Raw genomic sequence first — 23,937 nt, 5'->3', positions numbered from 1 at the left:
GTGACTAGAATCAGGATATTTCGATACTGACAATAGTTTTAGTGACCCCCCAAACTTTATGAAAGTGCTTTGCTGAATCTCTGGAGTGCCCCTTTAAATATATATATATATGTATATATATATGTATATATATATATATATATATATATATATATATATATATATATATATATATGTATATATATATGTATATATATATATATATATATATATATATATATATATATATATATGTATATATATATGTATATATATATATATATGTATATATATATATATATATATATATATATATTTAAAGGGATGGGAGTTCTGCAATGGAGGGATCATTTAAACGTGTCAACCAGATCTAACGTGTGGAGAGAAATACAGTGTGAGTTAACGGGCAGGATTACTCAAGAAGCTGTCATAGTTTTATGGGTTGGAATTTGTATTTATGCTTCTTAGTGCACCATGTGGTACCCACCAGATAGAAAACAGATTTTCTGCTTTCCGAACCGTAAAAGTAGTGGGACTTTGATGTAAAACTTATTTTGTAGATTTATTGACAAAGCGTTGTACACATAATACCACGGAGAAGAAGCTAATAAAGTGACAAAAATGAATGTTTCATTTCGTTGGGACTAAAACAGCTTGATTGAATAATGCAGTCAAGATGTGTGCTGTTGTGTGAGAGCCGGAGTTTTCATGAGACTGCCACAGCACCAGGAAGCCTAGATACTGTACTGTAGTGCCAAGACATGATACGAATGTGTTTAATTTAATAGACCCCCCCCCCCCCCCGTGACTCTATTGTCATGGTGTGATTTTTCTGTCTTTGAGCATGTGTTCTGTAAAATATATTGGCCAGACACAAACACATGATGACACAGTAATTACTGTAATGATAAAGTTTTTGTGGTTTGTGCGAAAAAACCCATTTGGCCTGTCATTAAAAAAAGCTTGTGTCTTATCAAATCATTCTTATCAAGTGAGCAATTTCCCGAAACAGACTTTAAAGCTGCACTATTAAATATGTTTGTATGAAAAGTGTATCAAATGACTATCTGTAATGTGAAAGGTGTCGCTTGTGCTGGCAAACACCAAATTATCACCCAACTCTGCAGTTTCTCCACAGAGAGTTTTAGCGTCTTTCAGCTCATTGTTTTGGTTTTGCTTTACTGTTTGGTTCAGTCTCACGGTTCTCATTAACCTCGCTCACTGTATGCTCCCTGACCAGCAACAAACAGTGGAAAGACAACATTAGCGGCTAGCTGGTGAACGCAGTGGGACATTTAGCCGCTAGAGAGGCTGATTTTTCCCTCAGGAGTTGGTGGAGACCAAAAGCAGAGCTAAAACCTACACTCACCAGCATCAGCTCGTCACCAAAAACACTAATGCTAATACTTCTTGTGTCTGCTGGATGTGTAAATAAGCAATTGTTTGCTAAGATTTCAATGTCATTGTTGTGTTTTCTGTTTGTTCCTCTGCCGAGCCGAAAATCAGTTAATGCTGCTTTAACTACAGTTGCAGAAAGACAACCCCCCCCCCCCCCCCCCCCAAGATCCATGTCTCAATCTTTCATCATACTGATGGGAAGCAGAAACAAAACCAATGCTTTCAGTCATTCCGTGTCCCCGCATAGACCAAAAATGTCAGTTTCAGCATTAAATAGTTGACTAGAAACAGCTTAAACATGCAGATCCTAGTCTGCAGAAACCCGTTCAGTGGTATTCTATCTTAATCAAACCCAGAGCGTACGTTTCAACATTTGTCCTTTATTCATCCCAAGTAGGGACGGAGCCAGACGTTTGAAACATTCTGGGTTTATCCCAAACCTGGGGGTGTGTCCTTGGGTTTGGGAGCTATATGCACTTTTTTTTCAAGCCAATATGAGAAGGTAGAATGCCTAAAAATCTGTACATTGTTTGGGAAAACGTGACAGCCCAGGAAGAAATTCATCCTGTAGAGCCTGACAAAAAAGATGCACACCTTATTCTCTTAAATCTGCTCCTCTGCTCTCCTTTCCTCCTCTGTTCTTCACTCCCTTCTTCTTCTTCCTGTTCGCCTGCTTTCTCCAAACGTTTTCACTTCTCTCCTTCATTCTTTTCCACACTTTCTCTGTCGCTCCTTCCTTTCTTCCTCACTCCTCAAATCCAGACTGTGGAAAGCAGAATGTGGCGTTTCTGTCTGCACAGTGCTCCAGCCATTTAAACTACTCAAACAACTTGTTAAATGCTCTTTGCTGAGCCCCAAACTGGCTGAGGGGGTGTTGTGGGAGATGCACCTGCTTTGGACCACTTTCTGCAGTCCCTAGATCCCCAGTTGCAGTTAATCCACCTGCCCTGCTGTCCCTTGCTGTGATGCCTAGCAAGCTTGCTCACTGAGGTGACACCTAAAGATAACAATATTTCCCCAGGTAAAAAGAGTAAAGTAAAAGATTGAGGGCTTTCGAGTAACAACCCCCACGCGTGCTCCGACGTTAACCCCAAAACCAAAGTTTTACAGCTAGCTGCAACTTTTGAAGCTCAATTTCCAAATGTCAAAGGGACCACCCTCCCTGCTGTGGGGAAAGTTGATCACCAGAGAGCTCAACCTCCATCACCCACTGGGTTCACCTTCCCTGTCACCTCAGCTGACTGGCTCCTGCGATGACTGATGACCGCAGAGAACGTGACCTTTTTGAAGTCGAGGCCTCACAAGTTAAAACCAGAGTTCGCCCGGGCCACCTAGGGAGACGTGTGCCTGATAGTGTGTAGGGAAAGAATGTATGTCTGCGTTTTGCTTCTACAGTGTTGTCCGTCATCACCATGACTCACTGCTAACTAGTCGATGTCTGAGCAGCTCTGGGTAGATTAACCGACAAATATTGAGTCCTGTTATGTAGTCGTCAGGAAGATAGAATCATAAATGTGTTGAGCAACATTCAGACATGTGGGAAAAACAGACTCATCCCAAACATTTTTCACTTAAATCCCTTCCAGTCTAAATAAAGGATTTAGTGGTTCGAGGTGTGGTGAATATCTCTGCGTGGTTAGGGTTCGGCATCTCTCTGGTCTCATTAACCGCCCCGCCCAGCGGCCTGTTTAATGTGAGAACGGCACGTCTGCAGAAGGTCTGTTCAGTGCTGGTGATAAGGTGGGGATAACCCCCCCCCCCCATTGTTTTGGTAGAGACTGAAACAGACGCCGTTTCCATAAACAGACCGTCGAGATAAGCTATTGACAAGCGCCTGTCCTGCCTGCTCCTTCTACAAGATTTGATTTGGTGGTCTTAAATGTTGTTCCAGCTGGAAATGCCCCAGCACACCTCTCGTCATACATCGGTCACATCCAGTTTATTGACTTTACACCAAGTGCGTCCATTCAATTACCTTTCATTCCTGTAATTGCAAAATGAAGCACTGCAGTTTCTCTGTGTCAACACTGTGTGGGTGCTCCATAATGAAAAACTACATGATTTATGATCCTAAGCCTCCCCCACCTCCTCCCCACTGAATATGATACATGGCCCGTTTAGAGCATCTCCACATCCTGAACCGTTCCAGGGACCTGGATAAATGCTGCGTGTCTCACAGGACCGTAAGTCTACACGTATTTAGTCGAGATCTATTGTCTGACACTCCCTGAAGTGTGCCTCGTCGCTGCGGGTGGATCCATCATGATAAGTAGCTGCGTGGTGTTGTAGCCGCTGCATTGATGAGTGCTAATTGGCATCAAGAGACTGCCAGTAATGGACTTCAACAACAATTTGCTGAAAGCTTATACCAGATGGATTGATTAGGAAAATGTCATGGCTGTAGTTCAGCTGCAGCCCGTGATGCAAGTGAAATCGGCTTGGCTTTGTTATTCAATTATCAATTCGGTTTTTTTAATTGAAAAAAAAAAGTCTTTTGAAGGTCAGTTTCCCTGCATTTACTGCCGGTTTTCCTTTCAAATGTCATGATGTGTGAGTTATTGTAAGGCGTCAGTGAAAGGGCAAATATTCAGGTATGTGAAATGTTGAGATGTATTTTCGGATTGGAGCTCAGACAGGATGAAGATTTCAGTCCTGGTTGAATTGTCGAATGCATTAAATGTGAGTTTGCATTAGCAGTGAATGGGATGCTTCACTCGTCGATGTCTATTGATCTATGTGGGCCCATAGTTGGTGTGCACTAATGCATTTTGAATGCCTTGTGTCCAATAAAGATCCTGCTTTAGACAGACGTGGGTTTTGAGTCTGCAGACAGTGATATTCAGTGTTTTCTCCCTCATAAAATTAATAGCAGCAAAAAATATCCTTGTGGTCAAGTGGGAGCTGATGTTTTTAATGGTTTGTTTGCTATGATGTAAATAGAGAGAGAGAGAGTTTTTGGTGGAATCATAATATTATGATATGATCACACTGTGTTTCATGAGATTCTGTTGTCCAAAACTATTCCAAGCTATATAGACAAAATAAGTTTTATATGTTTTTGGGGCATTTTAACCACCTGAAAATGTTGTAAAATCCACTCCGTATTTTATTCATAAGGTGGGTGAACTTTATTTACTTCCACTACATCCCATTATTTCCTGTCAGAAGACAATGCAGTACAAAAGTGTATAATGAATCACACTTGTACCACTGTTTCTGAATGAGCATGTTTGCGTGTACAGTATGTGTGTGTGTGTGTGTGCTCTCTGTTTTGCTGACGCATCACATGCTGGTCCCTGGTGGTCCCTCTCTGCTCTCGGTGACCACACACACACACACTCACACAGGGCCCGTAGGCTGCTGAGGTGTAGGGTCAGGCTCCCACGGGGGCAGCAGAGGACTCAGTCAGGGCGTGAGTGTCAGCTGCCGGCAGCAGTTTGTGCTGAGAGAACGGTGTTGGAGGAGGAGAAATGTCTTCCCTCATCCGTCAGCCTGCAGCAGCCTCCGCACCGCTGGGGCCTGCGTGTCCACATGTACACACACAGCAACACCACACTGAACAATGCTGTCTGTGCCGGGTGTGATTTACTCACAGATACTCAGTGTATGGAAGCTGTTAGTCCAGTCTCTATGTAGCGCATGTACTTGGAAAGTAAATGTGTGTGTGCCAGAACAAGTCTCTTGAAGTAAAATTTAATAATAAGTAATTCAACTTCAACTGGATGTGGTCATTTTGAGCATTTCTTGTGTACAGGATGCTAATACCTGAAAACTGAACAACTAAAAAAAACTATGAAATAAACTGGAAGTAGCTACTTGCTTAATGTGAATTTAAAAGGACGTGGTATGGTACTACAAAACAGTGCAATTTATTATTCCAATTTTAAAAGAGAGCCATGATTTTGTGTCACAAAACAAGTCTGGTCATGCTAGCAGCTCTGTGAGGCTGTACTTAACCGTGCTTTGAGGTAAATGCTAACAGCAGCTTGCTATCATGCTAACAATGTCAACGCTTATATACGCTGATATTTAGCAGATATAATGTTTACCATGTTCACAAAGTATAAGCATGTCAGCATGCTAACTTGCTGTTTTTCTTTTTCGCAACTTTGATATAAGACGAAACAAGACGAGTCATTTAATGTGGTATTTGGAAATGTTGATGGCCGTTTTTTCCATTACTTTTTGGAAAATGTATTATAATCATCTGTAATTCCAATTGTGATGGAAACCCATGATTTTGTATCAGAAAAGAAGACTAAAAGTCATGCTAGCAGCTCTTTGAGGCTGTTCTTAGCGGTGCTTTGAGCTAAATGCTAACGTGCTCACAACGACAATGTTGACTTGCTGATGTTTAGCAGCTATAATGTTTACCATGTTCACAATGATAGTTTTAGCTTGTTAGCATACTAATGTTAGCTAATTAGAACTAAACAAAGTACAGCTGAGGCTGATGACATTACTTATATTTCTGCATGCTTATGTTAAATATATTTTGAAGTTAAGGCCTTTCCATTGGCAACCACTAGGAATATTAATCAATAACACAATAAATATACAACCAAACAGCATCACGTTAGCTGGTATATGATGTTTATTTGATGAACAGGCCCATATTGTCACAATATATCATTAACCCACAGTTCTTACAGGTGCAGTTATTAACCATAGTCATCATTGTTGTCCCAAACCCTCTAACAGACGCGTTTACTGTTTGACAGAAGCGCTGAGTAAAAGTGACACAGTGTGCCACAGAGCCGTCGCCAAAACCCCCCCCCCCCCCCCCCCAGATCTCAGAGCGAGGGATGAGCTCGTCATCAGATGTGTCAGATACGCGCCGCTTCAAGCTACGTTCTTTTAAGCAGCATTTTCATTGGAAGTGACTGAATTGAATCTTCATCGGGGAGATCATGTTAGTGCAAGTCAGACGTAGGAGTGTGTGTGTGTGTGTGTGTGTGTGTGTGTGTGTGTGTGTGTGTGTGTGTGTGTGTGTGTCAGTCAGGGAGGTGGAGGGAGGAGAGCGCTGCTGGCAGAATCCAGAGGAAACGGGAGCTAGGTGAGGGAGTCGGATGACTGCTGAAGTGGAGAGCATGAAGACACGGTGGCTGGGCTGACGTGGCTCTGCAGACCGCAGCATTAACATCCTGATGACTGCTTTCAAATATCCTATTCAGCGTCTTTTTGTTTTTCCCCTTTCATGACCAGACTGATGGTGTACTCATTTTCCTGCTGATGGGACTTCCAACTATCGACAGAATCAATTTCAACTGTGGAAAACGCCAACCAAAATTATGTCGAGCATGGCGTCGCAACCGCTGTGGGAAACGCTGATGGAAATTTCCAAAACGGGCCTCCTCACTCCACACACACAGAAACTGAAAATACTAATGCAAATAAGCAAAGTGCTGCATTTGGACGGCTCATGTAGGCATGTGGCATTTACTGTACCAGTATAAAGTATCAATTTAACTGGTATTTCGCACCACCACTGCACTGGTCAGCAATTCTTCACGAGCAGATGAAGTCCTTACTTGTGTGTAGAATACACAACTGTTTGCACAGGATGTGTACATTTGGTTACACGGAGAAGAGTGTAACACAATTGTCAATAATGTGTTGTACAACCTTACTAGAAAACATCTACCCCCAGCTAATTTATCCACGGCAGTGCCAGACCTCAATGAGAAAAGTGAGAATTGTACATACTAGTAAATAAATAGATAAATTCTGGTAATTGTGGAACAGCTACAGCACCACCGTGGTTAGCACTGTCACGTCACAACACGAAGGTCCAGGGGTTCAAATCCACCCGCTGGCTGGGACACTCCTCTTTGCATATTCTCCCTGTGTATGGATGGGTTACCTCTGGGTGCTCGAGTTTCCTCCACAGTCCAAACACATGCATTTAAAGGTGACCTGACAACTTCAAGTTGTTCGCACGCGTGAACGGGTGTCTCTAAATGTGTTTGCCTTGTAATGCCAATCTGCCCCGGATGTATGCCACCTCTCACCCTGTGTCGGCTGGCCCAAGGCCTGCACAGGATAAGCGGATATAGATAATTGATGCACTTTCAAAATGTTTTGTGAGAATAAAATGAATAGTACATTTTGATAGAAGAAATGGAACGGAATATATTTTCTTGGCAAACTGGTGTATGGGCTGCATGCAGCGCCTATTTTCCATCGCCGTCACTTCCCACAGCTCATGATGTAATCAGGTGGTTTCTTCCCCAGCTGTCAGTGCGGGTCTGTCCAAAATAAAAGGGCATCTGGCTTTGTTGTACATTTCCATCTTTACCTTAGGCCTCATGTTCTCTCTGCTGACGACAGGCAGGGATCTTATCTCTGCCGGGGCCGGAAGACCACCCCCTCATAATCGCGGCAGGACAACGGTGCTATATCGAGAAAGCAATAAACATGAGATTGCTTATCTATTTATCGAGCGTGTGGCACAAGAAGGGAATTAATTAGTTATGCGCATTATATGTTTTGACATTTCAAACCAGGATGGTAAGTGGATGCGATTGATAGCACCATAGAGACCGTGTGTGTGTGTGTGTGTGTGTGTGTTTGCTGGGTCTGAGTCATGTGAGTGAATGCAGGTCTGATCAGTGTGAGGATGGACACTCGCTCACTTCATGAGTAATGGCTATAGTAATATCCTGTGCCTTCCGCTTCACTCTAGAGACACCTTCAACCAAAAGCAACATTAGCAGGTTATTTGTATTCTTTCTTCTTGACAGTCAGTGTACAGGGGTGGACCGCCACACGGACAATGGTGTTTTACTTCGAGTAATCGTGAATCATGGGAAGATTGGTGGGTGCTATAAAGTTCATCTGTCAAGCACTATACACACTCTGTATGTCACATTTCAAAGCAGCGTTGGGCGACTTGAACTTGAACCAATAACTAATAGTCACTTTGGAGTAGCGGAAACAAGCTGTCAGCACAAAACTGACATGTCACTTTATGATATTTAAGTGGGTATGTCAAATCTCTTAGCCATCAGTTGCTTATTAACACAAGCAGCAGATACGTTAGCATCCGTGTGGAGTCATGTTTGTGTTCGACATTCACTCTCCTTTTAGCTCTGTTTTTGGTCTCCACCAACTCCCGAGGAAAAGAAATCTGGCTCTCTAGCTGCTAAATGCACCTGAAAACCTAACATGAATTATTGGATGTATATTTGCCATAGCTAACAAACATCTAACAAACTCAGTGTCCTTTTAAATGGAAGATTCCGCCTGTCATCACTTTGTTTACTGAGGGCTTAAATACCTACCAAAACAGCATTTGTTTGGAGAGCATCTTATCTCCTTAATTGGATGCATTTCCTGTAGAAGCAGGATGTCGGGGCGAGGCACCATCAGATAGTTCAACGTGCGTCACCGATGGGACTTCATTTAGCGAGAGAAGACAGGCTTATTTGATGTTGGGTATTTTATTAATTCAAGATTTCATTTACACTTCTGACGCAGCTTCCTGCCTCCCCAGGAAGGGAGGAAAAAAAAAAAACCCATCTGGAGATTATAAAATGTAAACACGAATTCTCTCATTTTGGTGCGATGCCCAAACTTCTGTGATACTTAAAGATCTTTACTCCACTCTCAGCCCAAAGTAGTGCTTTGTCTCTCCTCGCGTTGATCCGCCGTGTTGATGAGGCTGAGCACAGTGGCGTCTGAGTCAGCACGGCCTGGATGTGTTGTTGGTTCCTGTTTGAGCACTTTGCGCTGCTCTCATCCCTGACGCTGTCAGAACAGCTTCACTTTGCTTACCTCTCTCCGTTGGCTAGTGTGACAGTCCTCTGCGTGTGCTTCACTGTATTCTGTGTGACAGCGGGCCACAGTTCTTTGAGTTTTAAGATAAACAGACCCGTACACTTTCAGCAAATCTCGCGGTAAATTCCTTAAATCTGTCCTTTTGTTCCTTTTTGTAAGCAAAATTAATAGAAATGATGTATGCGCTTGTCTTCCAGGCTGTATGCTGTGTTTTGGCCAGTCAGCCTTCTTCCGCTTCAACCACCCTGAGGAAGCCTTCAGGATGAAGAGCATGGTGCCCCAGGGAGGAAACGTCTCCACCGGGGACTACAGACTATGTCCAGGTACTGTACGATCATGCATGCTCACGTTACGTCCATTCAGTCTTTTACTGTATTTTCAGCCTGTTCTCACTCAGCAGTACTACCTTAAACATCATGTCAGGGCTCCGTGTGAATAAACACACACTGACCGGATTGTTGCAGAGTATTTTACAGGTGGATGTTTGCACTGCAGTAAACCCTCTGTATTTATCCTTTTTTATAGCCCAGCAAGGGTGGAGGAAGTGTAGAACCACAACACAGTCTGCTTGGGACTAGAACAGTATATTCATTTTGGTGATGCACAATACTGGGCACATTGGTTCTTGCTTTGAGGACAATAAGTTTCCGCTGCTGTTGCTGTAAGGGCTGCAAATCCACCTAAAGAATGCACTGAGCTGGTTTAAATGACTTTCCCACTCTGACAAAAGAAATATTACGTGGAAAATAGAACCATCTCATCATTTGTGGGCCCCAAAATGGTCACATTTGAACATAACTACATGAAATAAAGGCATAAATTGCCTGTTTGCAGCTCTGTTACGAGACCGTTGTTGACAGTATCAGCCTTTAAAATGCAGTACCCGTTGAACCCTGCAGCCTGAATGGTGCCCAGCTGGGACCTGGTGCTGGAGTTCACGCCATGCATGTTTTATGAGCATCTCATTCCTCTGCGTCTCCAGGCAAAGTTTTCAGCTGCTTACGTGTGTGTGTGTGTGTTTGTGTGTGTGTTCGGAGTGCTCCTCCTGGCAGCCGCTCAACAGTAAGTGTACCTTTTCTTGGCTAGCTCTACTATCAGGGATCTGTCATAGCATCTTGTTATTTCCCTCCTCCTGCTGTTAACGCTGCCTGCCACTGGGGGATAAGTATAGCGCACTGGCAAGCTGTCTGCTGTGGACTTCCTGATCCAGTAATGAAAGCCTTCCGTTGTTTAGAAACATACAATTTCCCTCAATTATGCATTCCTGAGTTGCATTCAGATGAAACTTGTTTATACCACTCCCACGATAATCTGGGCATATCTGTCATATCTACTTGGAAACATTTTAAAACTCGTTATCTGTGTACGAATTCAAGCACCAGAGCTGAGGGCAAACCCAGCTATTTTCTGGCCTTTCAGTCCGAAACACGTGCACATCGGGGTTGAACCCTGCTGAAGTACGGTGTTATGGTCAGTTTGTGCTGCAAGGCTGTAAAACTGTACTCTTTGGGCCAGGAGTTACATTTTTTTTCCCGGTTTGCAGCAGCTATCTAAGAAAGAACTGAAGTAGAATTGAATCTTTTGAGTACAAAGGCTTGGCACTGTGGCAGTACCATGGATGGAAGCGAACTGGATACCATATTCCACGAACATGTTCCAATGAAACTTGCTAACTGGGCAAATAAGGGGGGAAGCATTCGCACTACAGTCCTTCTTTTTTTCCATTCATGTGGAAAAAAAGATAATTTACTGATGTGGATTGTAGAGTCTTTCTTTGGCCATGAGTTTTGTTCCTTGGGGCTTGAGCAGTACCTTTTATAAAAGTACAACTCAAAACCCCTTATTACAATACAATTATTATACCTCTATATTTACAGTATTACAGTAATGTCCCTATAAGTAATGGTATAATTAATAGTGAATGAGAAGCGGCACACACACCTGTACTTACTGGTGGATTTCCCCCCTCTTCTCACAATTTGAAATGCCCAGTCTTGGCCTGGGAGGATGTTTAGATGGACAGTGGAGACAGACCAGGCAGTAAGAGTCACTGACAAAGACCTGATCCCTCACTGAACTTGTATCATCAATTGCTACTATTTTGTGTCCTTACAGCGGATCAAAAGGCACACCTGTGCTGTCATCAAGTCCTATTATGTTCCTGTTATGGTCCTGTTATGTCCTCCTGCATGCAACACCACGGTGCTGCTGTGTCTTTGTGACACCTGTCACATTCACCTGTCTGTTGTTTAGTTTTGGCGAGCTTTGCCAGGTCAGTGCCGCTCCACCGACCTGTCGTCTCTCAGCTGCCACCTTTTCACTGATTGGACGTTTCCTGTGCCTCTCTGGCAGGCCAGCAGTCGGCTCTGTGACTCCGAGCTGCTTACTGAAAGTGGGCAGCGGGTGAAGTTACAGTATCTTTTTCAGGGACTATTTATAAACCTCCATTTCCAGTTTCGCTGTCTGCTATCCCTGCAGCCTCCCTCCCTGGGTTTCCCCCTCCAGTCTCTTCCTGCACCCACCCACCGTCCTTCTGTGCGTTAGCCTCGCTTTTCAATAAAAGGCCTTTATCTTCCTGTGATTTGGCTGCTGTATCTGTCACTGGCTGCTCGACGGTCTGCAAAAAGCCACGCTAAATGCAGGGCTGAATGCTTGTGATGCAGTTGATCGTTGTTGTGCTTGCAGTATGGCACCGCCACATGTTGAAAAGTGCCCATCAATAAAATAGTACTGGACAATTTTGGACAACAAACAGAGAATCTTTTTGCCATTTAAAATAGTCAGCACCTCTTTCCTTCCCCCGTAATTTCCATTTTCAAAGGAGGAAAATCCCCTTTTTCCCTTTTAATATTTTACCGTATTGGATCAATTAGGTCTCCTGCCAGTGTTTTGTATGGAAACGTTCAGCCAGAAAGCGGAACACACATAAGCTATAAATAACTGTAGTTTCTACTTAACTTCACCCTTCCAGAGTTCTTTGTTTTGATTAATTGAATAAATGTTTCACCCTAGTAGCTTTTTACACCACCTAAACTTTATATGTGTGTGTTTAGGCTGTATTATATTCTCAATATACAGAGTCAAATTTAGGTAGACCTGCATTTTGGACAGTGGTTGAATCTGAACATGTACGTTTAAAGGGCGACACGTGTACTTTACTTTCTATTTCATGCTACCTTATACTTGTACTCCACACTACAATTCAGAGGGAAATATTGTATGGTTTACTCCACTACATTTATTCGCTGCTTACATGCATATACATAGTAAACCAATACTGTTATATATTATAGCATAACACTCACAGGGCTTCAGTTGTCTTTGTATGTATGCATACTGATTTATTTCTTATTTAAAGGTAACTGCCACTGGATGACTACATTCAGTATCCTTTTTAATGGTGGTCCAGTAATCCAGTTCATCTAGAAAGCCTGTTTTTCATGCCACTATAACATCAGTATGGTGCCACATTGTGCTGTCCAGGTGGATAATTTGTCCATGCTTTGTCCCCTGTCTCATCTAAAACTGACTAAATCTGCATTGTAGAGCCAATAACAATGACAGGCCATAAAACCCAGTGCCGTGACTCTTTAAAACAGAGCTACGAATCTCGCAGCACATCCCCCTGGACAGGAAGAGCTGCGTCAAGGTAGCGACGACACTGGAAGTAAGACGATTTTACCTTCAAAATAAAATGCATTTCTCGCGCGAGTAGAGTGGCATGTTTAAGAGAGCTGTTCCTCTGATCAATCTAGCTTCATGTTTGAATGTATGTGTGCTTTAAGTGTATAGGGCAAACTCCAGTATTATGTTATATTTCAGAATACTGATCCGTGACATACCGAAGACTGACTTGTGTTATTTAGGTATGTCACATTGAGATGGACATTACAATATACCCTTTATTATTTGCTCGTTGTTGCGATGACAGCACACTTTCAAAGAATTTAACACGTTCCGGTTTTATTTTGAAGATGGAGACCGGAAGAGGTATGTTATGTTTGAAGTAACTTGACACCAGTGGTACCGCAGACGGCAGCGGTGCCTAGCACCCCAACCCCCGGTTGAAATATCACCTCGGTGGTGAGTCTCCATATCTCCCTCGGTGTGTGCGGAGCCAGGCACGGCAGGGCTCCGTCACACCCGGTCTGTAACCGGTGTCCGGAGGATGTGGGCCTCAGTGTGTGTCATATAGCAGGTGAACCGCACTGAAACTGACCGGGTCGCAGTTTTATTCCTTCATGTGAGTAACCCTACTGCTTAATGCCCGAGCTTTGGGCAAGAGAAGTGATTGGAACCGGTCACACGCCAAACTCCATTAAAAATCTGTTGGTTTAACGTTCGTTTGCTTTTCTGGAAAGGTGCACACAGAGTAGGGCATCATTACATGCTCAGTGCGATTCATTGGAATGTCATTCTTTATTCAGCATACAGGTGATGAATAAATATGTCCTTTATTCGGAAAGAAAAATAAATTTTTTTTGTTTGAGTCACAATATCACAATCTGTTCTGATGAGGGGACATTTAGGGAATGACAGATGTACCAAACGTATGTTTTAGCAGCAAGAGTTTATTGACGATGGACTTGATGCCGAATTGTAGAGGTCCTCAGATGTAAATAAAATCTCTCAAGTTATATTATACGAGATGCTCAGTTTTACCGGCGGGTATGTTAACATTAAATTGCCAGCTTTTTAAATGAAGTTTGGCACGGTCTTCTCGAGGCGATAGTCTGTATCCCATGACATCATTGCATGGGTTTTCTCTCAGCAAACGGTTGCTTTTATTTTTGTCACCCCCCCCCCCCCCCCCCCCGGTTTTGACTGTGTACATAAGAATCAAGCCGATTTGTTGTCTGTGAGACACGATGTGACATTGACAGTCACGGGGTGCTCAACGGATGCATTGTATTAATGTGACAGCCTGCAGACCTTAATGCTGTACAATGTGCATGAAGATGTTTTCACATTTAATTGTGGTCAGGCTGTCATGAAGGCAGAGCTTCATTGTACGGCAGAGTCATTATAGGGGAGAGGGCAGGAAGCTGCTCCCATGTCTGTTGAGCAAGCACAGCTAATGCATTATTTGTGAAGCTTATATATTTTAGAGCAGTTTCGCTAATGGGACATCTCTCTCTGACGTCATCTTTACAAAGATACCAAACTGACTTTTCTATTTTATTCTCTTCTGTTCTATGTTTGTGTTATGTTTTTTTTTTTTTTTTTTTTTTTACATCACTGTTGGACATGACAGCTCTCTTCTTCTTCTGTTACCTCTCAGCGTTTGCACTGATGACTCCACGTTGCAATTATCTTCATGTTTCCATTTGAAACAGGCAGCAAGTCCATTTAAACGGATTTCATTTAGCATGAATAAAACCTGACCTGTGCTCTGATCCTGGCCTCAAGGCCATGCTGTCGAATCTCCCACGTGGCTGTGCGTTTCTGTTGTAATAATCTACTATGCTGACATTAGAGAGAGACGGTTAAGATTAGATTACCCGGCCTGTGTCCTATGTTGCTTTCGGGCCACACAGTAATTGGGTTATGTAGGCACATTTTCTCCTGATCCCTATCCAATGCAAAAGCCTGTCTGTCAGTTCATCTCCTCAGCTGTGTCCTTCCTTCTTTCCTCACCACTAATCCCTCCTCTGCCCTCATGCTTACCTGTCCTGCAGGGCTTCTACACTGGGCAGGAAAATATAGATTTGATGATGATGATTTTGAGCATATCTCAGATAGTAGGGACAAGGTTAATACTGGTTCTGAAATATCACGAAGTTCAAGGAAATGTGTTAAATTCTCTGGAGAGGTCAGGGACTTTTGCAATGTATTTTCTGAATTTTCTTACAAATCCTGACTTGGACGAAAACCCAGACTTATATACAGATATTTTCTGCATGGAAACACAACCTAACCAAACCAGTATGGAAATAACTTTTTGCCATCATGAAAACACCCCAAATTAGTGATGGAAAGTCCTGAAGAAGTTATCAAGGCTATGGTGGGGACCCTGTAAGGAAAAATACAGGCAAATATGACACATTTCTGAAAATGCGTGGAATTTCTCTGCACTGTATTGCTTTTTTGATCACCTTCTTGACTACCTCTATCTCTCAGGGGTAGGTAAGGTTAGGTAAGGTAAGGTCATTCAGCAGATTTCCATTAGACCTTATCATAGATAACAGGTAATCAATAGATAATGCAGTATTACGCTCTCGGAGTAAGAGTCATTGAAGGTACTTGTGTACTCTCAGGCCAGTGGTTTAGAGAACTTTCTGTTGAAAGACAAAGAATGACATGATGTAAAGCAATATGTTAAAAAAACGCAAACGTTGGTGGGGGTGTGTTGCTTCAGGTACTGGTCCATGAGTTTTGCTCACACCAAAGCAATGCATAGTGGTTTATAACGTGGTGAGACAGGATTTTCCATCTCTGGAAAGTTATCACAGCGACAATCAGGTCATCCTTTTTTCTTGGCATTGTCCAGGTAAACAGTAGAATTACACTGTTACCACGTTACCAAAGTAATCTACCAGGTATGAGGGCTAGCACATATTTGATTGACCAGTGCCTTGCCAGATGATGATTGCCAGGGCCAACTTATTTGTTTGAGGACCTTGTGTTTTTTTGCCAGCGCCCTCAGCATCAGGACCCGCACCACAGATGGATTGCTAACCCCAACCCTTGAAACGAATGAGGAGGCTACGTTTTAGACACACTCCTAATCTCTGTCTGAACATGGCCTAAACACCTTTGTTGTATTTGGTGCATTTGTTTTGAATTAAGGAAAGGCCATTTCAACATATTGCTACATTGAGGTTTGATAATCTTTGTGACATTTACTGACTTGGAACACCGGTTAAAAGTTTGTTTGCATTCTTCTGTTTGAGGATGATTTAGACTCCCAATTTAGACTTGATTGCACAAAAGATTAAACATGACTATATTCTATTTTGATGACCCATTGTATTTGTATTTGTTTATAAGACAAAGCCTGAGTTGTTCTCTGTCTTCTTTCTCTTAGACACGGAGAGCTTGGTCAATGGGAATCACCAGGCCAGTCCAGTCCAGTCTCCCCCAGCTCCTGGAGAGAGAGTCCAGTCTGAGCACAGTGCAATCGTCAGCTCTATTGAGAAGGACCTCCAGGACATCATGGACTCCCTAGTCATGGATGACCCCCAGCCTTCTTCCTCGGAGGGGAAAAAGCCTCCTGGAGGCCAACCCATTCCCCACTCCCCTCTTTCACCGATGGTCAATGGAGGGGGCCGGTATCTGCTGTCCCCTCCTACCAGCCCAGGGGCTATGTCCGTGGGGTCCAGCTATGAGAATACATCCCCTCCCTTCTCTCCCCTCTCCTCCCCCTCAGCGGCCAGCAGTGGGAGCTTTACCAGCCCTTCTCCAAGTGGAGGACCCCAGGACCAGAGTTCTTCTCTGCCGCCAGTGCCTGTACGCTCCTCTAGCTACAACTTCACCACCCAGCCTCCACCTGTACCCCAGCCACGAACCATACTGCCTAACTTCAGCAGCGGTGGGGTGGGCCAGAAGGTTCAGGAAAGCCCCAGGCTACAGAGGAAGGTCTTAACAGAGGCTCCTCCGAGCCCCAAGCCAAGCCGCAGAGGAGTAGGCCAAGATGGGTCTGAGAGCCCACGACAGACCCTGTCCTCTAATGAATCTCTCAGTAGTAGAAACATTGTGCCAAGTAGCCCCAGACTCACTCCTAAATTCCCTTCCTGTCCATCCCCGTCGCCTTCCAGTCCCAGGACCAAGACAACCACAGTGCTCCAGGAAAGGCCTGCCAGCCCTTTCAGAGAGCAGACCAGTCTAGCTGATTGCTCCCTAACCTCCAGCCCCTCCAGGCAGCTTTCACAACCCACCAGAGCCTTCCAGCCTCCCCTGGACCCCATCGTCCACATCATCCAAGGTTCGCCTCTCCAGCAGCATCCACGTTCACTGCAGCCCCCTGAAAGTCCTCGCATGGTCAGGAGAAACATGGAGCTGAATGGTGGCAGTGGAGGGGGCAGCAGTATGAGAGAGCTGCCACCTCTTAGCCCTTCAATGGCTCGGAGAGGGGTCCCGGTACTCCCAGGGGCGCTCCCAGGGACAATCCCTACCTTGAGGACTCCAGATAGCCCCTCAGGTCTGGGCAAGTTTGTCCCAGAGAGTCCCAGGCTCCGACGCAAGTCCGGATCTACATCTGAGGAGCCGATGTGCAGCAGGGGGATCCGAGCCCGCAGTCCGTCGCCTACCTCTATGATGATGGAGGGTGGTGGTGGTTCGGGAGTACGGAAGGCAAGCTTTGGGAATTCCCTGTCACCTGCTTACAGTCTGGGCTCCCTGCCTGGCTCGTCCCCCGTATCCAGCCCCAGGACCCATAGGAAGATGTCCGCAGGGAGACCTCACCCTGGGATGAGGGAGAGGAAGAACAGCATCACAGAGATCAGCGACAACGAGGACGAGTTGCTGGAGTACCACCGACGACAAAGAGAGGAGAGGCTTCGAGAGCAGGAGATGGAGAGACTGGTGAGTCAGGAACGCACGTCATCAGGAAACTACTGTTATTTCACTGAATGTACAATTTTGACTTAAAGGTTAAAGCAGACTTACTTGATATGTCACAGGGTTTGAGCTTTTTACTCATGACCGTGGGTCAGTTTTACTGTTGAGTTGTTCTGATTGCTTATCTTAATCCTGTCAGAGTTTTTCAGGTTTAGACAGATATTGCGATGCTGATATTAGGGTTTCGCTAAATCGTTCATCCCTAACCACAGGTTCCAAATCATTCTTGGGAATAGGGCTGCTACCAATGATTCATTTCTTTATCTATGAATCTGTTGAGTGTTTTTTGATATTTGTTTAGTCTGTGAAATGTCAAAACATTTTGAAAAATGACTGTCACAAGTTTCTAGAGGCCAAGGCGAAACCTTTTTAATTGCTTGTTTTTGTCCGACCACCATACAAAAACCCAAGTATATTCAGTTTACAATGATAGAAAACCAGCAGATCCTCACATTTGACAACCTGTTTTTTTCCTTGATAAATGACTTCAATGATTAATCAACTATCAAGCTGTCTAATTATTTTCTGTCAGCTGACTAATCACGCAATCAACAGGCAAATTAGTATCCTGAAAGACCAAGTGAAGTCATATATACATATAAGGGAGCCCACAATCAACATTTTAGAGGAGTTTACAATCTGAGCAACATAGGACAATCCACTTTGTACTTGCAGGAGTGTAAGACTGGAGCAACTGCAAGGCAGTCTGTGTTTACATCTACAGTGCCCTTCATCTGTGCTTGGTGCCCTTGAGCAAGGAACTGAAATCCCACAAGTGAACCAGGGTTACTGTGGCAGACCTTGTGTATGTGTAGGGGCTATGTTTATTTGTAACTAACTTGGTGACTAATTTCAATGTTCTCTTTTTTCCTTGATGGAAAACGAAGCTTGGTGTGACCTGTTTTCACATCAGATGAAGAATATCAAAATGACTGAAAAACTGAAACTATGCAGTCTTCATCCTGAACACATTTAAACTCTTTTCTTGGCTGGTAGTCCTGCTCAGAACTCCTGGCAGGAATGAGAAGATTTTGGAGAATTGATTTATTTAGCAATGTTCAGGGTGTTTCCAGGTGTACTGAATATGCTGGTACTGATGAGCCTTGGATTATTATTATTAGTTAAAATTAGTCTGTTGAATTAGTTTAATGATGTGATTTTTATTTTCTTTGAAAAAGAAAATCTTTCCAGTGTGATGTGGCAAGACGTCACTGAGGATTGTCAGGCATGTCAGAAACTTGCCTCAAGCACCTTCTAACCCATATAAAAGAATTTCATTAGTGCGATTATCAATAGAGGAGTTCCAGTTTGTGATGAAATGTCGCAAATATTGTTGCAGAGGCTTGGTCTAACTTCAATCTGTCTGAGTGTTGACGATTGCAGTATGGAAAATGAGGAGTAACCAGGCCCGTAAACCATCTCAGTGTAACTGTCTGTAACTTGGCTGTCGGCTGTCCAAACTGCTGCTGACATGTGGTCTCAGGGCGCCCAGATGAGCCCATAGCAACCGCATTGTTTGTTGTTGAGCAGAAGGGGGAGGGAGCGGCGTTAGACATCCTGAACGTGTCTGCCAGTCTGAATGAAACTGCTGAGACAGAGTCCTTTTTAAAAAGCCTTTATATGTGTTTGTGCCTGTGTGAGGCGGCATTTGTCCGCCCTGCTTGTAATTACAAAATGGGTGTGTTTCGGAAGCGTGAGCCTGAGTGAAGGCAGCTCAGTTGGATAGACTGAGACGACATGCCCTTTGTCTCTGTGTACCAGGTCATGTTCTGGTACCTCCTGTAGAGGTGACAGTGTGTCTGCAGTGCCAGGTCCATACACTGAGACTGTGTTTAACCCTTAACAGTGAAGCGGGCTGTGCTAAATGCTACAGGGCTAGAGAAAGGCATTATCAAGACAGGCAGGTCTGTAGATCAAAATTAGTAACACAGATGTTTTGATTCCTCAGACGTAAGCAATTATTGAAATATTTGGTTATTTATAAGATGCTAGTCAGCCGGTCAGTGTTAGGAGGTCTGTCCCTCGCCACAGATATAGAGAGCCAAAGTGAAACCGGTCACAAGTTGCTGTCAGGAGGGCCCCAGGACTGCCTGGTCAGGCCTCAGGTTAGGTTATAGTTAGGCATTGCAGAGATAACCTGGGGCTAAGGTTAGGGTATCCCAATGTCTGACCTCAGTAATGTCACGGAGTAACATACAGAGTGCTGAGGTCATAAATGTGGGAAGGTTTAGGGTAAAGGATAAGGGGAAAGCCAAATCGACAGGGAAACAGACTTTGACATACATACATACAGTATAACATCTGCACTTGTCATAGTGCAAATGACTGAAGATCCAGCCCTACAACATACAACTTTCATGTTTCATATTTGAAAAAAGAGAGTTTCAGTCTCTTATTATAGTCTACAAGCTTTTTCACTCCTGCAGTAATACCATTTCAGAATCAGAATCAGAATCAGAAATACTTTATTGATCCCCGGGGGGGAATTTGTAGAGGAAACACCAAGTTGCAATGTCTTGCCTGATATATATATATATATAGTGCAGCCTTTTTGCACCTCTACTGCCCATATTAGCCTTCACATACCCCAATCAGTCAAACCCTAAATCCTTTGTTCTCGTTGAAAGGTTAATAGCCACAACAACCTTTGGACTTGTACAACTTACAGGCACTTCGCGAAAAATATTGACATTAGACATGTGCAAACTGCTAAAGGTCAGGAACACGTTTATGTCGAGTAAATAAGGCGTACAGGGACGAGCGAGGGCTGCCGCTGCCTGAGACACCGAGGCAGGATTCCTCAGCAGCCTGTTATGTTATTGTATTTTTCGAAATGCAGAAACTCGCAGCTCTTGGAGGAGGCAGGGCGTGGAGCTGCGGGGCCTGTAATTAGTCACAGTTGACTCACTGTCATGACAGATTTTTCTTGCCCCACGGCGTCTGCATTTAAATCGTTTCACACACAGCCTGCTACTCATTCACACAACTGATTACCAAAAAACACAGTTATGTGAACAGCGCGTCTCGGAGAAGTTTATACAGGGAAAAGAGTCTTATTGTGAAATCAACAGGAGTACACAGCTCAGAGGCAGCGGGAGGCTGCTGGCAGACTACCACTGCTACACTGATGCACTGATACACTAACATTGTATAGGCTGATATTGGACTTTGAATGGGTTTTGGTCTTTTGTTGTTGTTGCTTAAATACAGTTTAATCACATTGTATAATTGATTCATGCCCCTTTGGTTATGTAGTGCTTAGCCTGAAATATTTATACTGTGGCATTCAGGCTTTTTCAACCTAATTAGTGGAAGTCTTTGGGAAATACTGGAGACTTTTTTTGAAATACGATTTCAAGATATTGAATGTTAGCGAAGAAACCCAGTCCAATTATGTTGGTATAGCTGTCACATTTTGCAAACCCATGTAGGTCAAACCGTGTCCATTCACACAAACAGTAGTTTGACAAAAACATCGTAACTCAAGGTCCATTTACTGGCTTTTTTCAGTGATGTCCACCGCGTCTCACAATCTCACATGTGGAGCTGCGGTCAGGTGGATTACAGGTGGTTGTATGTTGGCAGGAGATTGTAACCTCTGTCTTTGCCGGGCTTTGCCAATGGATGTGATGATAGACCATGAGATGCGGCTGACAGGTCTAAAACACCTGACTGATACTGGATTTTTGAGGCCGATACTGAGTTTAAAAAAAATTCCGCAACGATGCATATATTGGCCAATAGTCATTTTTAAAACACACATAACATGAACAAAGGATCTTGATATGGATCCCTTAAATTTGGCCCTTTCTGTACAGTCCTCTGAGCTCTTTACTGGAACACTGTTGTCTGTTTACATGTCGCATCATCCTCTCAAGATGTGGTTGATGTGTACTGGGCATGTCAAGTGGCACATTTTATAATGATGGATGTACTAGTGGAAAGTGTATGTGGTACACCAGTATGCAGATGTATGAGACAGATTTTTGAAGTTGAGGGCCCCTTTATACATATCAGATCAGACCACTGGTTGATTATAGGAAGCCCTTAAAAGGGCACTCCACCAATTACACACATAAAGGTCAGTTTGTTTGTCACGGTTAGTACTACACAGCCTGGTCACGATATTCATAAATTCTGTCTCTCATACATAAATCGCTGGAGTGCCCCTTTAAAGCTGGAGTGCCGGACTTTTACATACAAATGACCGTACGTTACATTCGAGCTGTTGCCGACACAATATGGATTAAGCCTATCACCGCCAGGCAAATCTCTCTGTATTTCTCAGCATACAGAGTTTTTAAAGGTGGCATCTGTGGCGACATTCCCAAACCAGCAATGATTGGTTTTCCGGAGCTGAACTGGGGAGCAGTCGTATCGACGGGGGAGCATTCAGCTCAGCTTCTTTATGTTGTCCTTCGGAGCCTGGAGGTAAGCCCTCTCTAATGACCAGTCTGCAGGGAAGACCGTGTCCATCTGATCCAAGCTGTCCGGCCTGGCACTGCTCTCTCCACATGGCCGTCCGACTGACACGCTGTCTTGGCAAACACACTTGGCATATGAACCGAGTCGCGGCGTGCTTCGTCTGTGGCAGACACACACACAAACACACACACACACACACACAAACGCGCCGTTCTTCTTGTCCACCGAAGATGACCTCATCTTTCCTGTGACGTTAGTTAAGATTACACCATTGTTTTTAATGAGCTTCTCTCTGTCCTGAAGCGTAACGTGCCCAGGACAGCGTTGCGTGCAGCTGGCGTTGCAAAACATTTCAGCAGTAAAACATTTCAGCAGCTAAAAAAGCTATAAAGCTCATCTCAGAATAGCAAATGACAAGGAGGCTGGAACACCGCTTTGTCATTTGCTACTTTTGAGTTGAGTTTTTGAGTTTATTTTACATGGCAGTTCATTATCTCTTTGTGAAGAACCCCTGTTTGATTTTCACTCTAATTAGCTCGCTTGACTTGTGTTGTGATGGCTGGGAGGGGGGCAGTCTGAGCCAGGGTTCTGTGGAGGAGGAGATCTGTTGTTGCAATCCCTACTGGTTGCTGCTGGAGGTCGGTAAAAGTCACAAATTGCTTAATGCATCTTTAATAAAGGCCTACATGAGGCTCTTTCCCAGTCGCTCAGGTCTCTTTGCACTCAGGTCAGTTTTTTTTGTGGAACTGCCCTTGAGATTTTACCGTCATCGTACGGCAGAACGACACCGACAACCTGAAACCGGCCTGCCTCCTCTCACCCTTTTTCTTTCCTCTCCTCCCTTGTCTTCCTTTGTGTCTGCTCTGCTCTGTCATTTCCCGGCCCGACAGGATGTCACAAATGTCGGCTGCGCTTGCCACGGAGACTGAAGTCTCTCCGGCATGGTTGGCATCTATGCTACTGTCCAGGATCAGCAGACTAAAATATACCCTGGCACTGTCGAACAGAACACCACACACCAGCATCTTACAGAACATGGCCAAATATATCCAGCCACTGCGGGACACCAAACCTGCCCACCTAGGCCTCCAAATATATCCTGCACCTACACTGATCCAGAGTACTGCACAAACCCACTGACCAGCGGGTGCAACTTTATTCATGGTAGTTTTCTGTACTTTTCTGTAGAGGGAAAAAAAAAAAAGCATACAGCAATAAATGTTTAGACTGCAGGATCAGCCTGCTCATTTGCATGTTTGTGTCAGTGCTTCAAATCATCATGAGGCAGATTACTATGATTTTTAAATTTATTTATTTATTTATTTTTTACCGTTTTTGGTTGCAAATTAAACAGGCACGAACAGATAAGACAGTGGAGTAGACTCTCCGGCTCTTTATCTGGGACAGCGATAAATCTGTTTCTCTGCCCGTCCAAAGGAAAGCTGCAGTAATCCAGTCTTGAGACAGCACCAACAAATATGCCTCATGTGGATTTTCTCTACTGAAAAACAAGTACCAGATTAGGACGCAGCACGTCACTTGACGCGGCGTTGCTTTCATTCGCTCCGTGAGGTTTCGTTGACCATCAGAGGACATTCGAGGGGGCAGTTGTTTGAAGCTTGAGCTGGAAAGTAACTCGGAGTAACTTGTGGTCATATCTTTAATAACACAAGCGCTCTGTTGGAACTGCAGCAGTGCAGACTGCTGTGTTGTGACCTCTCCACTAGAGGGGGTCATCTAACTGTTCAGTACTACAGGTGGAAATTCACCCGCTGACTGCTAAATCCTCATGGGCCA

General features: G+C 44.0%; 1 protein-coding gene across 5 annotated transcripts in view; it reads left to right on the top strand.

Moving 5' to 3' along the window:
- Window positions 1–23,937, top strand: part of phldb1b (pleckstrin homology-like domain, family B, member 1b) — a 73,215-nt gene that overhangs the window by 18,418 nt on the left and 30,860 nt on the right. For all 5 annotated transcript variants that reach the window (XM_070905786.1, XM_070905787.1, XM_070905785.1 and 2 more), the window contains exons 5-6: window positions 9,354–9,479; window positions 16,184–17,679. In XM_070905786.1, coding sequence (XP_070761887.1) covers window positions 9,354–9,479; window positions 16,184–17,679 — 1,622 coding nt within the window. The remainder of the gene's footprint in view (window positions 1–9,353; window positions 9,480–16,183; window positions 17,680–23,937) is intronic.

This window comes from Enoplosus armatus, chromosome 5 (assembly GCF_043641665.1).
Source record: "Enoplosus armatus isolate fEnoArm2 chromosome 5, fEnoArm2.hap1, whole genome shotgun sequence".
NCBI classification, from domain to species: domain Eukaryota; kingdom Metazoa; phylum Chordata; class Actinopteri; order Centrarchiformes; family Enoplosidae; genus Enoplosus; species Enoplosus armatus.
The sequence above is the reverse complement of the archived record's forward strand: the minus strand, read 5'-3'. Positions and strand labels throughout refer to the sequence as shown.